The sequence below is a fragment of the Pseudophryne corroboree genome, chromosome 6 (genome assembly GCF_028390025.1).
Source record: "Pseudophryne corroboree isolate aPseCor3 chromosome 6, aPseCor3.hap2, whole genome shotgun sequence".
In the NCBI taxonomy this organism is placed as follows: domain Eukaryota; kingdom Metazoa; phylum Chordata; class Amphibia; order Anura; family Myobatrachidae; genus Pseudophryne; species Pseudophryne corroboree.
In genome coordinates this window covers 268032156-268048324 of record NC_086449.1, presented here as the reverse complement: position 1 = coordinate 268048324, position 16169 = coordinate 268032156, and the positions used below count along the sequence as shown (strand labels likewise).

Below are 16169 nucleotides of genomic sequence, written 5' to 3'. Positions count from 1 at the left end.
ATAATGTGAATTACGGCGCATTCAGTGTGCTATAATGTGAATTACGGCTCATTCAGTGTGCTATAATGTGAATTTCGGCTCAATCTGTGTGCTGTTGAAACAGTATTTGTCGGCAGATAAGAACCACTTGGCCCATCTAGTCTGCCCCTTTTTTTTTTTTTTTACATTATTTTTATCTCTAACCTTATGTGATCCTTATTTCTTTGTAAGAATATCCTTATGTCTATCCCATGCATATTTAAATTGCCCTAGTGTCTTAGCCTCTACCACCTCTGATGGAAGGAATGGCGATTCGCCAGTCTGTATCACCAGTGCGCAGGGTTCTCTCCACTAACTGGCAACATTTTATTAGTAATGGCAACAATAGGAAATTTTAGAAGCGAACGGGAAGGGTATTACTAAGTGGGAGGGGCTATGATTAGGGGGAGGAGTTATAATTCTTAAACCGCCCCCCCTAAAAGTTAAGTCTAGATCCGCCACTGGCCTAATGCATGTCGACCTAATGACCGCAACCCAGGTATATAGTGTAGTGATGTAGTGCAGTGGTGCAATGTAGTGCAGGGTATACAAGGATGCAGTGTAGTGCAGTGCTCGAAGTGGGCTGGTATACACTGGTATGGCATACTTCGAGCACTGAAGATCCCCGTCGCCGCCTTATAAATTCTGCACTGCTCTAGCACTGGAACAGGCAGCATATGGGGGAAGTCCGCAGCAGATTTAAAATGGTGGATGCTGCCCTGGGCCTTCTCCTCTTCACTGCCGCCACCAACGTCCTCCTTACCGGAAAAAATGGGGCCGTAATGAATAGGTCGTAACCCCTTCGTTCCGACCTAAAACTTTCAGAAGCTGCCGTCTTTCTGACAAGACAGCAGCTTCCGACAGTTGTTGAATATACCCCACAGTATGCATTTGGGATCCCACAAGGAGGCAAGAGGGAGAAACGCTGCTATGGATCGGGCACAGAAATTGATAGCAATTTGTTACTAACTGCGTCTTATTCCTCTAGTTTGAAGTGGAGGGGGGGGGGGGGCGGTTTGTTAGAGCCTAAAGCATATTTTTGTATTTTTGTACCTGGGCCCACCATTCGCTAGCTACAGCACGAATGCTTGGACACACACACACTATGCTTTACGAAAATGATATGCTCTAATATGCTTTATGTAGCCCCTATAATAAATGATCATATATGGGGGATAAATATATGTGATGGTATGAACTAATTGTAAAATGTATATAATTGTATATGTATGATATAAATTACACATGGGCGTAAAGTCCAGAACTATAATAGCCCAGGTTTATAGGGATATGGACCATGGGGATCAAAGTGGCATGAGCTGGGCTTGAGACTTTTCTAGAAGTACCTCGTGCAGGGAAGTTAAGTGCCCGCATGCCAGAGATGAACTGAGAGAGCTCGAGGAAGAGACGACAGTTAAACGGACGGGGGAGAGTGCTGGGGACTGAGCGGCAGGAGATGGAGCTGCGTACTGCCGGATGACTGTAAAAAGTGCGACAGACCTGGCTCTGGACGGCGACTCTGGGGGAGAGAGATACTGACCAAGTTCCCCAGCGGCTCCTGTGAAGTGGATAGCGGGACCGAAGTGTGGACGGCTGTGGCGAGCGGCGACGGGCTCCGACATCAGCAAATCCCTCTGGGCGGAGCGGAAGAGGAGTCTCCTGATAGTGACCCTGTGTGGCTGTGGGCGGTGATATCAGTGAGTCCACAGCAGAGCTATTCCTCGCTGGGCGGATCAAGAGGCGGCGCTGCCCCACAAACCAGGCCCCAAATCGGTGAGTGACAGTGGGAGGCGGCCGGGAACGGCGAGTGACAGCGGGAGGCGGGTCTGAAAGCTTCCCTCAGCAGGCTGCACTCCTTATACTAAACCAACCCCAGGGAGGAGATAACGGGCAGGGACAGACCCAAGAGGCTGAACCGGAGTGCCTTGTAAAAGTATATCCTAATCAGCTTCCACAGCAGCATCCCTGTTAAAGATACCACCAATTACATTATACCGATAACCCCAGATACAATGGTACATTTATTGAGCTTATGCCCATGAAGTCCAGTGCCAGAATAATTACTCTTAAACATCGCAGACAGGATTATTGACCAGCTATAGGGATGGGACTGGTTATGTGTGCCTAATGGAATGTAACTTGCAGCTTGAATACTACTGCCTACTTCCCTGTATGCTTTCCTCCTAGGCATCACACTGCTGTCTACAAAGAATCTACTAACTTTTTCATTGCTAGCTAGACAGATAATAATTGCATGCACTCCATTTTCCGCTATCAGAAGGGTCATAGGAATAGCACAGGATGACTAATTCGACACGTCATTGACCCTGGAAGACATTATTACTCTTCACAAGTTATTATATGGAGACAGGAATTTGGGATTAAATCCAAGCGCTATTGTTGACGACTCACAGGGGTTAATTTCTGAGATAGAAACAGAGATTCAACCGACTAGAGACACATTGTTTCTACATACGCAGGATATTGTGCTGCTACGGCCTGGATAGCTTACTAACGCTTAGTGATTAGTAGTTTGGTACCCTATTTACAGTACTACTATGGGATTTTAAAACCACAGTGGTGGCCACCCCGAACGATTGAACTTTAAAGTGATCACTTAAGGTAACTTATTAGGTAAACTGCGCAGAAGGTACAAGGTAAAACCCGGGTACACAGTCCATCAGACTGTGGTTATTTTATAGTTTTTTGTATTGCATGCATTGACTTTGTGGCATAATATTGAAATAAGGATTGTTTTAGCGGATGTAAAGCCTAATTTGATCCGATCTACAGGATGATTAATTAAATGTTGAGAGTGACAATAAAGTTACTTACCTAAGGTCGCTTGTCCGGTGAATTCACGATATCCTGATCCTGGAGAGTCCTGTACAGTGAGGGCAACCTGGAAAACAAGAAAATACTGGATAACGCAGGTGAGGCGATCTCCCTATATTAAATCTATAGCTACGGCAACACACTCACAACACCCACTGCCTATATTAGGTAGGGTTCTCTCAAGCAAACCCGGGTGTATCCATATTTGCTTGAGTGGAGGCACGCCAAATTATACATAGCCCTAAATAAAGTGAAGGGGTAGGAGGGCTACACTTTAAAAAGTGATTAAAATTGCTCTAAACAGTGATAACCACTTTTACCACAGTTATAACTGTCTAGTAAATAAGCACCTCGGTAATCAGTGGGGAAAAAAGCACCCCAATCCACGCCCACTGTCGCACGACCACACCCCCGGGAGGGAGAACCCGCCTCCAGCATTCCACAGCGCTAGTGCCCTCACGTCTGCCTCCAACCCAACGCTACGCCGCGCGCCGGCCCTTGCACGCTTGACGTCACGCGGCCACGTGACTGACAGCAGAGCGCCCGCAGCAGTTCTCCTCCTCCTCCGCCGTCAGTCCGGAGTGGTAGCTCCATTATGAAAGACTCATCCTCCGCTGGGTCCGGAGCGGAGACGGCAGCTGGGTGCACTCTTCAACCGGCCGAGGGACCCTCCCCCACACAGGACATCACCGATAGATGGCTGAGAGCCCCGGAGGAGAGCCGCCTGAGTCTGCACGGTGAAGAGAATGGTAGGGAGCTGCGCAAAGGCCCCCGGCACCGGCCGGTGCAACACCCGTGTAACCTCCTCTCCGTGCGGGGCAGAGGGTCTATGTGACACATCTATAGCGAGGGCGCCCGGTGCTGCTGCCTGACACGTGTCTGTCTCCCGGTGCTGCGGCGACACATACTACTGCTGCTCCGGGGGCACAGCTCGTCTCACCCACAGCTTACCAGCTGCTGATTGCCATAAGGATATCTTATCTGTGACATTGCAGTTATTGCCATGCTGTATAGGCGTACATTGGCGTTGAGGTCATAGCCGGTGGTTTCCTATGATAACTGAAATATCTTTTATGTATAGTCTACAAAGCGGCATTTTTATGAGTACAATGGTGTGTGTGTGTGTGTATATATATATATATATATATATATATATATATATATATATATATATATATATATATATATATATATATATATATACACACATATATATATGTGTGTGTGTATATATGTATGTGTGTGTGTGTATGTGTATATATATATATATATATATATATATATATATATTCCATTTGCACTTGAACTGAATGCCCTTCATTATGCAGAACAGTAACTGCCACTGACATGATTATAGAGTATCAGTTACAGAAGTTACTGCAAGCATGAGATTACTTTGTAGCTCTTCTGTGCAATAGGTATCATTCAGGTGGAGACATATACATACTTTACTGTATGTTGCCATATATGTGACTTGTTGCCTGTAAAACCCTGTTTTCTGTAGCACGTTGTGAATTATCCCAGGGCGTCATTCATTGCATTGAGAATTTGTGGGTCATGCCACAGCTTGTCAGTGGCCTAGCTTCTTTGAAAGCAGCAATTCTATATAGAAGGCCTGTTAGTTCATACGGGGAGGAAGTTAGTTCACTATGGACTATCTCCAGTGCATGAAGAAACATGTCTTATTATGGTGGGTCATTTCTGAGGTACGCTTCACAAGGTGCTGGCTCCTTTGGATCTTTCTTTACATGTGGTGTTATAGTGTTCAGGACCTCTTGGCTCTAAAATGGTTAATGTTGGTACAGTATGTGCAGAATATATAGCATAGTGGAAGCTGATGTCCTCAAGCTTTCAATATTTATTGTTTCCTGCAAGTGGTGTTGCAACAGTTACTTGGGTATAAAGTCTTTTTAGCTCTCTGTTGTGCCTTCATCAGTGTTTCTGAAAAGAGTAAGCTGCATAATACTAGTGATCAATGTTGGTGAGAGCTATTATGCAAGTCAGTACTGTGTGTGTAAGAGCTCAATGACTTGACCTGTTTTAATAGTAAGTTCAATGGAAAGTAGTTAGGTCTACCATGGACAGCCTGTCTCAGTGCTGATAAAAATGGGGAGCACAGCAAGTTGTATTTTTGGTTGCCAATGCACTTTTTTTTTTTTTTTTTAAATTATGATCTCCTTCTTGGCAGTTGCTCTTTGTTGCATTATACACTTTTTATTTATTTATTTATTTATTTTTTTCACTTTTTTTACTTTTACTTTCCCCCCCCCCTCCCCCCCCCTTTCTGCAGCTTTTTTTTCCTTCAATATTTTATTTATAGTTTCAAAACTGTAGTAGCAACAAGAAGAAAGAAAACAAACAGTACATTATAAGGGAGCAAAGCTCCTCTACGGTAAAAGCAGTGAATACAACAATTGCTAGATGCAAATCGAAGCAGGAATTGCAAAATAAATTTCACCTATGTATTGCGGCAAGGTACAAATAGGTGAGGGGGGAGGAAGTAGCCCAAAAATGTAACACTAGGGGTGCAATGTAATGCCGCCTGAGTTTTGCAGCAGTGTGGGATGCCGGTTGAACTCGGATTTTTTTTTTTTAAGGTGCAATCGCTTACAAGGCAAAACCATGCCTTGTAAGTGATTGCCTCTTCTAAAAAAAACGTTTGCACTCGGGCAGCATTTCATCGTGCTCTAAGAATGAAGTAAGAAAGTGGAATTGAGCAAGGTGTCAAAACAAAGGGGGATATCCAATTAGCCCCGGTAATTTACCGGGGCTTATTGTCTGGCCGGGGGCTAGCTAATTAGCCCCGATAAGCTGCAGCACGCGCCAGCTTATCAGGGATTTTGTTTCGCCTGCCTCCGGCAGGCGAAGCAGACTCCCCGGAAACAGCCCCATTTTTGTCCGAAAACGGGGCTGTTTCACTGAACCTGTGTGTTTTCAGGATAAGGGTTTTTTTTTTTTACAAGTGATCCATCTGGATAGCCTGTAAAACAACAAAAAAAATCTGTGAAACATCGGAAAAACGTCAGAAATCGGCCATTTTTCGGACTCGATGGTTTTTCCGGGGATAATAGGATATCCCCCAAAAGGTCTGACAGGTCATATGCAGGTTCAGGTACTACTCTTAAAGGGCCAATACAGCAAGATGCTTTATATAAATAAACTGTTCATTGGGGTAATTCAGTTGTTATCGCCTCCCGATCTCCCATCTAAAGTCACAGGAGATTGCTGGAGCGATATTCAATTGATGCCTCTTATCGCGTTGATTTCGCTCATTAGAGTCTGGTTTAGGCACATAAAGCAGCTAAATGAAACTAAACTAATGGATACGCTCTCAAAAAACGGTCCAAGCAGGTCAGTTTTCATACCCTTTAGCCCGCCACCCCTGGGGGTGCGAGCTGAAATGTAAACACCAGCAGCCAATCGCGTCCAAACAGAGGTATAATTGAATAGCTCTGTTGGGCTCATCTGCCAGCGTAAACATTTGAATTCCCCCCCCCCCCCCCCCCCTGTTATCTTGGTAAAAAATATATATATTTTTTAATGTGTATCAAATAAATTATATCTAGAAAATATATATAATTGTTTTCTGCACTCGACTCTAAATGTTTGGCATTTTATGTTAGCTATGGTGTCAGCTACAAGCTATTTTCTTTTTATAGCCATTTTGTCCATAAAACATCTACAATTTCCTACATTTGGTCATTGAAAACTACAACTTATAAGCTCAGGAAAAGCCTTGTGCTTTTATTTTGCTTTAACAGAGGGTTAGAGGTATGTTTCATAAGGTATATGGTACTTAGGTTGAGTCACTGGGTCGACCACTATTGGTTGACATGCATTAGGTCCATATGGTTCAAAGGTCGACATTGACAATTGGTCGTCATGGCAAAGGTCAACACGGGAAAAGTTTCACATTATTTTTTAAAAATTTTGAACTTCATACTTTACGATCCAAGTGGACTAAGATTGTGAATAGTAACGTAGCGGTAGCAGAGCAAGGTATCTTGCCCAAAGCATGGCGAGTGAAGCGGTACACTATTTGGTGTTCCCGTTGACTTTACGGAGTAAACGACGCCACAAAAAGTAAAAACACTCATGTTGACCTTTTTCATGTCGACCTTAAGTGCATGTCAACCAAAAGTGTTCAACCTAGTGACTGTCGACCTAGTTAGGGTCAACCGAATGATCCACACCACTATGATAATGCTTCCCAAAGATTCTCTGCAGCACAGTGTACTTAATAAGCATTCCCATGAAACGCTATTGTGTTGTATCTTGCACTCACATTGTATGGGGCAAGCAACATTTAAATTGCTCTAAGATTAGGCTTGTCAGAAAGTGTATGTATGATCCATTCATTTTTATGGCTTTTGTACTGTTGGCACCAAAGAGTGTTTAATAGGCTATATGGACATACGTAAAATGCTTTAAAGCAATGCCTGTGTAGTTTGAGGCCTTTAGTGTCTGAGGGGCAGATGTACTAAGCCTTGGAGAAAGTCCCAGACAATCGGCTCCTGTCATTTAGAAACACAGCCAGTAACATTGCAGTGAGGAGCTGATTGGCTGGTACTTTCTCTCTCTTAACTTTATCACGGCTTAGTACATCTCCCCTATGGACTTTAATTGCAGGGGAAAAGAGTTTGCCCTAACTTAAGTGAATGTTCTGGTATGGGGCTTATCTGAAAACCTATTACCGTATATACTCGAGTATAAGCCGACTTTTTCAGCACTTTGTTTTGTGCTGAAAAAGCCACCTCGGCTTATACTCGAGTCAGCGTTAGGAGGGACACGGAGAGCACAGCGCGAGGCTCTCCTGTGTCCCTCCTGCATCTCCAGCGGCGTGTGTGTGTGTGTTAAAGGAAGTGCACGAACCGGCACTTCCTTTAACGCACGCCGCTGCTGCCGGAGACGCAGGAGGGACACAGGAGAGCCGCGCGCTGCGCTCTCTGTGTCCCTCCTTCAGAAGACAGCGCGGGAGTGACGGAGGGTAAGTATCTAGCACTGTGGGGCATACTTGGCACTGTGGGGCATATCTGGCACACTTGGCACTGTGGGGCATATCTGGCACACTTGGCACTGTGGGGCATATCTGGCACACTTGGCACTGTGGGGCATATCTGGCACACTTGGCACTGTGGGGCATATCTGGCACACTTGGCACTGTGGGGCATATCTGGCACACTTGGCACTGTGGGGCATATCTGGCACACTTGGCACTGTGGGGCATATCTGGCACTATGAGGTCTGTGTACGGGTAGAGCTGCATTTCCCACCCTAGGCTTATACTCGAGTCAATAAGTTTTCCCAGGTTTTTGTGGTAAAATTAGGTGCCTCGGCTTATATTCGGGTCGACTTATACTCGAGTATATACGGTATCCAAGTTTTCAACTGAGAAAGCAAAAAAAGTATGCTTTTTCTGCTGCCTTATGATGTCATACAAATAAGAGCATATTTTCCAATAGGAACTCTGAGTAGTACTAAACAAATGAATGCGGTGTGGTATAGCATTGGGACACACTAGGTGACTACTGTTTTACACGTTGCGCTCCAAGTTATGGGAATGTCTCTCTTGCAGACGAACACAAGACCCAAGTCTCTGAATAATAGATCCCATTTAGTTGTAGTGGAATTTCTTGCATTTAGGCCCAGATTTATCAAACCTTGGAGAGTGATAAATTGCATGACGAAAGTACCAACCAATCCGCTCTTAACTGTCAACTTACAGGCTGTGTTTGAAAAATGACAGGTAAGGCCCTATCCACTAGGGAGTTTTATCTCCGCAATGAGTTGGATCCATATTTCCTGCATTCTGGCTGGGAGCTTCCCGAGAGCCCTGTGATTGCGATTTGCTACTTGAGTGTATTTTTTTACATGTGATATATCTCATGCAATGTAACATTATTAAACCTATTTCTGTGCAATTGAGATAAATATAACGGGCAACCCGTGTGATTTGCTATTGCGATGGAAGACACACGGTAGTGCGCCTCCCATCGCAATTGCCCGAAAAGGACATGCAATGTGATACTTTTCATGCAATTCGTCTCAATCGCATAAAAACAGGCCATATTGCACTAGTGGATGGGGGCCTTTAGAAGCTGATTGGCTGTTACGGTATCACTGTGCTATCTCTGACTCGCCAGTGTTTGATAAATCTGAGCATGTGTTTGAAAAATGAGTTAGGAGCTGATTGCTTGGTACTTTATCACCCTGCAATTTATCACTCTCCAGGGAGTGATAACTCTGTCCATAGACTTGACCTTTGAATGCTAGGAAGCCCACATGTCCCTGCTTTCTATAAATCGCATTAAAACTGAAATTCTAAAGAATTTAAGCACAGATCTCACAGTGTGTACTCCTCTTAAAACCATACTGTGAGATTTGTAATCTGTCTGTGTTCCTCTTCCATCAAATATAGTATAAATCAGCAGTATTTTTCATTGTTATTGAAAAGTTGAAATATGGGAAAATAATCAAGATTTTTCTTCAGTATGTCTGAGTTATGGATTGTATAACGGTTAGCCCTGACAGATACATTTTTCAGAAGCACTTTAGCACAACATTAGTAACTTTGATGGTCACCTCATTAGACAAGCACTATATAGCATTCACTAGAATGTAAACAAATTTGTCTACAGAGGATATTCAGTGGACATACACATAGAAAATATTTCTATTTATACATACATACATACCAGCACTCTTACTGGCAAGTGTTGTGCGATCCGGTGCCCTCTGGACCAGATGAACTCGACATCATACAGACAAGCAGCGGCACTTGGAGATTAAAATAAAATTGTGTATTTTAACACATCTCCGTGCAATCCCTACGTTTCAGGGCTCTAGGTCCTCTTTGATAAGGTGAGTAACAACAAACGGAACACATCACACACACACACACACACATAGTGTTCACTCCAGGGGACGGGCAGGGCGCGCGTCCGTTAGGGGCACAAGCACGCGCGGCTATGGAAATAGGGGGTGTGCCCACTTGCACGTAATGAAAGTGGGCGGGTCAGTACACAGACGGGGGCGTGGGCAGACGGCGCTGTCACTGTTGGGGGCGTGCCCAGCACCTACGGAGGTGCTGGGTTTCCCCCAAGCTCCCTGACAGCGTGAATGGATGCTGCACGCATGCGCACGGCATTTTTACACGCTGAGAGGGGCAGAAAGCGGGCGGCTGTTTTAGCAGGGCACCGCAGAAAGGGCAGGGCGGGTTTTGCCCTTAAAAAATCGGGCAGGGCGCGGTGCCCTGCTAAAACAGCCATAATATATTTTGGTGTTGTTTGATACGTAGTGTGACCGGGATCCCCAATTAGTACACCGTGTTGCCTCTCATTGGCTCGCCATGCTTCGGGCAAGGTGCCTCGCTCCGCTGTGCTCGGCACAGATTGCTGTTCCCAGTTGTTCAAAAAATGAAAACAAATTTGTGAAAAACTCATGTCAACCTAGTAACCATGTCGTCTAATAGTGGTCGACCTAATGCATGTTGACCAAGAGACCGGATACCATCTGTAGTTAGTTCTCCAAGATGTTTGGAACAACCTCCCAGCTGAGTTCCTTCAAAAACTGTGTGCAAGTGTACCTAGAAGAATTGTTGCTCCTTTGAAAGCAAAGGGTGGTCACACCAAATATTGGTTTGATTTAGATTTCTCTTCATTCACTTTGCATTAATTGATAAAAATAAACTTAATACTTCCATTTTTGAAAGCATTCATAATTTGCAGCGTTTTTTCCACACCTGACTAAAACTTTTTCATAGTACTGTATATATGTATACCAACATATATAATCTCATATATATTTATTTATTTCTCTAACGTCCTAAGTGGATGCTGGGGACTCCGTAAGGACCATGGGGAATAGCGGCTCCGCAGGAGACTGGGCACATCTAAAGAAAGCTTTAGGACTATCTGGTGTGCACTGGCTCCTCCCCCTATGACCCTCCTCCAAGCCTCAGTTAGATCTCTGTGCCCGAACGAGAAGGGTGCACACTAGGGGCTCTCCTGAGCTTCTTAGTGAAAGTTTTAGTTTAGGTTTTTTATTTTCAGTGAGACCTGCTGGCAACAGGCTCACTGCATCGAGGGACTAAGGGGAGAAGAAGCGAACTCACCTGCGTGCAGAGTGGATTGGGCTTCTTAGGCTACTGGACATTAGCTCCAGAGGGACGATCACAGGCCCAGCTTGGATGGGTCCCAGAGCCGCGCCGCCGGCCCCCTTACAGAGGCAGAAGAGGTCCGGAAAATCGGCGGCAGAAGACGTCCTGTCTTCAACAAGGTAGCGCACAGCACTGCAGCTGTGCGCCATTGCTCTCAGCACACTTCACACTCCGGTCACTGAGGGTGCAGGGCGCTGGGGGGGGCGCCCTGAGACGCAATAATAAACACCTTGGATGGCAAAAAATGCATCACATATAGCTCCTGGGCTATATGGATGCATTTAACCCCTGCCAAAATACATAAAAAAACGGGAGATAGGCTCCGCCCCCTTATCGGCGGCCTTATCTCCTCAGCACACTGGCGCCATTTTCCCTCACAGCTCCGTTGGAGGGAAGCTCCCTGGCTCTCCCCTGCAGTCACTACACTACAGAAAGGGTTAAAGAGAGGGGGGCACAAATTAGGCGCAGTATTAACTATACAGCAGCTATAAGGGGAAAAACACTTATATAAGGTTATCCCTGTATATATATAGCGCTCTGGTGTGTGCTGGCAAACTCTCCCTCTGTCTCCCCAAAGGGCTAGTGGGGTCCTGTCCTCTATCAGAGCATTCCCTGTGTGTGTGCTGTATGTCGGTACTTTTGTGTCGACATGTATGAGGAGAAAAATGATGTGGAGACGGAGCAGATTGCCTGTAATAGTGATGTCACCCCCTAGGGGGTCGACACCTGAGTGGATGAACTGTTGGAAGGAATTACGTGACAGTGTCAGCTCTGTATAAAAGACAGTGGTTGACATGAGACAGCCGGCTACTCAGCTTGTGCCTGTCCAGACGTCTCATAGGCCGTCAGGGGCTCTAAAGCGCCCGTTACCTCAGATGGCAGATATAGACGCCGACACGGATACTGACTCCAGTGTCGACGGTGAAGAGACAAATGTGACTTCCAGTAGGGCCACACGTTACATGATTGAGGCAATGAAAAATGTTTTACACATTTCTGATAATACGAGTACCACCAAAAAGGGGTATTATGTTCGGTGAGGAAAAACTACCTGTAGTTTTCCTGAATCTGAGAAATTAAATGAGGTGTGTGATGATGCGTGGGTTTCCCCCGATAACAACTGATAATTTCTAAAATGTTATTGGCATTATATCCTTTCCCGCCAGAGGTTAGGGTGCGTTGGGAAACACCCCCTAGGGTGGATAAAGCGCTCACACGCTTGTAAGGGCTCTATCCTCTCCTGAGATGGCCGCCCTTAAGGATCCTGCTGATAGAAAGCAGGAGGGTATCCTAAAATGTATTTACACACATACTGGTGTTATACTGCGACCAGCAATCGCCTCAGCCTGGATGTGCAGTGCTGGGTTGGCGTGGTCGGATTCCCTGACTGAAAATATTGATACCCTAAATAGGGACAGTATATTTTTGCCTATAGAGCATTTGAAAGATGCATTTCTATATATGCGTGATGCACAGCGGAATATTTGCCGACTGGCATCAAGTCTAAGTGCGTTGTCCATTTCTACCAGTAGAGGGTTATGGACACGTCAGTGGTCAGGTGATGCGTATTCCAAACGGCATTTGGAAGTATTGCCCTATTAAGGGGAGGAGTTATTTGGGGTCGGTCTTTCAGACCTAGTGGCCACGGCAACAGCTGGGAAATCCACGTTTGTACCCCAGGTCGCCTCTCAACATGAGAAGACGCCGTATTATCAGGCGCAGTCTTTTTGTGGATAAGCGGGCAAAAGGTTTCTCATTTCTGCCCCGTGACAGAGGGAGAGGAAAGGCTGTAGAAATCAGCCAGTTCCCAGGAACAGAAACCCTCTCCCGCCTCTGCCAAGCCCTCAGTATACGCTGGGGCTTTACAAGCAGAATCGGGCACGGTGGGGGGCCCGTCTCAATGAATTTCAGCGCGCAGTGGGCTCACTCGCAAGTAGACCCCTGGATCCTTCAGGTGATATCTCAGGGGTACAAATTAGAATTCGAGACGTCTCCCCCTCGCCGTTTCCTAAAGTCGGCTTTACCGATGTCTCCTTCTGACAGGGAGACAGTTTTGGAAGCCATTCACAAGCTGTATTCCCAGCAGGTGATAATCAAGATACCCCTCCTGCAACAGGGAACGGGGTATTATTCCACACTGTTGTGGTACCGAAGCCGGACGGCTCGGTGAGACCGATTCTAAATCTAAAATCTTTGAACACTTACATACAGAGGTTCAAATTCAAGATTGAGTCACTCAGAGCAGTGATTGCGAACCTGGAAGAAGGGGACTACATGATGTCTCGGGACATCAAGGATGCTTACCTTCATGTCAAAATTTACCCTTCTCACCAAGGGTACCTCAGGTTTATGGTACAGAACTGTCACTATCAGTTCAGACGCTGCCGTATGGATGGTCCACGGCACCCCGGGTCTTTACCAAGGTAATGGCCGAAATGATGATATTCCTTCAAAGGAAGGGAATTTTAGTTATCCCTTACTTGGACGATTCCCTGATAAGGGTAAGATCCAGGGAACAGTTGGAGGTCGGTGTAGCACTATCTCAGGTAGTGTTGCTGCAGCACGGTTGGATTCTCAATATTCCAAAATCGCAGCTGGTTCCGACGACTTGTCTTCTGTTCCTAGGGATGATCCTGGACACAGTCCAGAAAAAGGTGTTTCTCCCGGAGGAGAAAGCCAGGGAGTTATCCGAGCTAGTCAGGAACCTCCTAAAACCGAGCCAAGTCTCAGTGCATCAATGCACAAGGGTTCTGGGTAAAATGGTGGCTTCCTACGAAGCAATCCCATTCGGCAGATTCCACGCAAGAACTTTCCAGTGGGACCTGCTGGACAAATGGTCCGGGTCGCATCTTCAGATGCATCAGCGGATAACCCTGTCACCAAGGACAAGGGTGTCCCTCCTGTGGTGGTTGCAGAGTGCTCATCTTCTAGAGGGCCGCAGATTCGGCATTCAGGACTGGGTCCTGGTAACCACGGATGCCAGCCTGCGAGGCTGGGGAGCAGTCACACAGGGAAGGAATATCCAGGACTTATGGTCAAGCCTGGAGACATCACTTCACATAAATATCCTGAAGCTAAGGGACATTTTCAATGCTCTAAGCTTAGCAAGACCTCTGCTTCAAGGTCAGCCGGTGTTGATCCAGTCGGACAACATCACGGCAGTCACCCACGTAAACAGACAGGGTGGCACAAGAAGCAGGAGGGCAATGGCAGAAGCTGCAAGGATTCTTTGCTGGGCGGAAAATCATGTGATAGCACTGTCAGCAGTATTCATTCCGGGAGTGGACAACTGGGAAGCAGACTTCCTCAGCACGACCTCCACCCGGGAGAGTGGGGACTTCACCCAGAAGTCTTCCACATGATTATAAACCGTTGGGAAAAACTCGACAGGTATTGCGCCAGGTCCAGGGACCCTCAGGCAATAGCTGTAGACGCTCTGGTAACACCGTGGGTGTACCAGTCAGGGTATGTGTTCCCTCCTCTGCCTCTCATACCCAAGGTACTGAGATTGATAAGATGGAGAGGAGTAAGCACTATATTCGTGGCTCCGGATTGGCCAAGAAGGATTTGGTAACCGGAACTTCAAGAGATGCTCACGGAGGATCCGTGGCCTGTACCTCTAAGAAGGGACCTGCTCCAGCAAGGACCCTGTCTGTTCCAAGACTTACTGCGGCTGCGTTTGACGGCATGGCGGTTGAACGCCGGATCCTGAAGGAAAAAAGGCATTCCGGATGAAGTCATCCCTATCCTGATCAAAGCCAGGAAGGATGTAACCGCAAAAACATTATCACCGCAATTGGCGAAAATATGTTGCGTGGTGCGAGGCCAGTAAGGCCCGACGGTGGAAATTCAACTTGGTCGATTCCTACATTTCCTGCAAACAGGAGTGTCTATGGGCCTGAAATTGGGGTCCATTAAGGTTCAAATTTCGGCCCTGTCAATTTTCTTCCAAAAAGAACTAGCTTCAGTCCCTGAAGTTCAGACGTTTGTAAAAAGGGTACTGCATATACAGCCTCCTTTTGTGCCTCCAGTGGCACTTTGGGATCTCAATGTAGTTTTGGGTTCCAAAAGTCACATTGGTTTGAACCACTTAAATCTGTGGAGTTAAAATATCTCACATGGAAAGTGGTCATGCTGTTGGCCCTGGCCTGGGCCAGGCGCGTGTCAGAATTGGCGGCTTTATCCTGAAAAAGCCCTTATCTGATGTTCCATTCGGACAGGGCGGAATTGAGGACTCGTCCTCAGTTTCTCCCTAAGGTGGTTTCAGCGTTTCACCTGAACCAACCTATTTGTGGTGCCTGCGGCTACTAGGGACTTGGAGGACTCCAAGTTGCTAGACGTTGTCAGGGCCCTGAAAATATGTTTCCAGGAGGGCTGGAGTCAGGAAATCTGACTCGCTGTTTATCCTGTATGCACCCAACAAGCTGGGTGCTCCTGCTTCTAAGCAGACTATTGCTCGTTGGATTTGTAGTACAATTCAGCTTGCACATTCTGTGGCAGGCCTGCCACAGCCAAAAATCTGTAAATGCCCACTCCACAAGGAAGGTGGGCTCATCTTGGGCGGCTGCCCGAGGGGCCTCGGCTTTACAACTTTGCCGAGCAGCTACGTGGTCAGGAGCAAATACGTTTGTAAAATTATACAAAATTGATATCCTGGCTGAGGAGGACCTGGAGTTCTCTCATTTGGTGCTGCAGAGTCATCCACACTCTCCCGCCCGTTTGGGAGCTTTGGTATAATCCCCATGGTCCTTACGGAGTCCCCAGCATCCACTTAGGACGTTAGAGAAAATAAGAATTTACTTACCGATAATTTTATTTCTCATAGTCCGTAGTGGATGCTGGGCGCCCATCCCAAGTGCGGGTTGTCTGCAATACTTGTACATAGTTATTGTTACAAAAATCGGGTTATTATTGTTGTGAGCCATCTTTCAGAGGCTCCTCTGTTATCATGCTGTTAACTGGGTTCAGATCACAGGTTATACGGTGTGATTGGTGTGGCTGGTATGAGTCTTACCCGGGATTCAAAATCCTTCCTTATTGTGTACGCTCGTCCGGGCACAGTATCCTAACTGAGGCTTGGAGGAGGGTCATAGGGGGAGGAGCCAGTGCACACCAGATAGTCCTAAAGCTTTCTTTAGATGTGCCCAGTCTCCTGCGG

At 46.3% G+C, this 16169-nt stretch overlaps 2 protein-coding genes and 1 long non-coding RNA gene across 8 annotated transcripts in view; 2 read left to right on the top strand and 1 right to left on the bottom strand.

Annotated features, from left to right (window-relative positions):
- LOC134932010 (endogenous retrovirus group FC1 Env polyprotein-like) overlaps positions 1-3370 on the bottom strand; it is a 109330-nt gene extending 105960 nt beyond the window's left edge. For 5 of the 6 annotated variants that reach the window (XR_010179222.1, XR_010179224.1, XR_010179223.1 and 2 more), the window contains exons 1-2: positions 3204-3370; positions 2854-2920 (exon numbers count right to left, since the gene is read on the bottom strand). The gene's annotated coding sequence lies outside the window, so the exon portion shown is untranslated. Of the gene's footprint in view, positions 1-2853; positions 3179-3203 lie in introns of those variants that run through there. The other variant, XM_063926001.1, reaches the window with a different exon arrangement.
- Positions 1406-2857, top strand: LOC134932011 (uncharacterized). The gene is made up of 2 exons (XR_010179225.1): positions 1406-1791; positions 2206-2857. It is a non-coding gene; the product is annotated as an uncharacterized LOC134932011 (long non-coding RNA).
- Positions 3371-3513: 143 nt separating the features above from the next.
- TRPM7 (transient receptor potential cation channel subfamily M member 7) overlaps positions 3514-16169 on the top strand; it is a 431707-nt gene continuing 419051 nt past the window's right edge. The window contains exon 1 of the mRNA XM_063925998.1: positions 3514-3602. Within this exon, the coding sequence (XP_063782068.1) occupies positions 3600-3602 (3 nt within the window). The 5' untranslated portion in view covers positions 3514-3599. The remainder of the gene's footprint in view (positions 3603-16169) is intronic.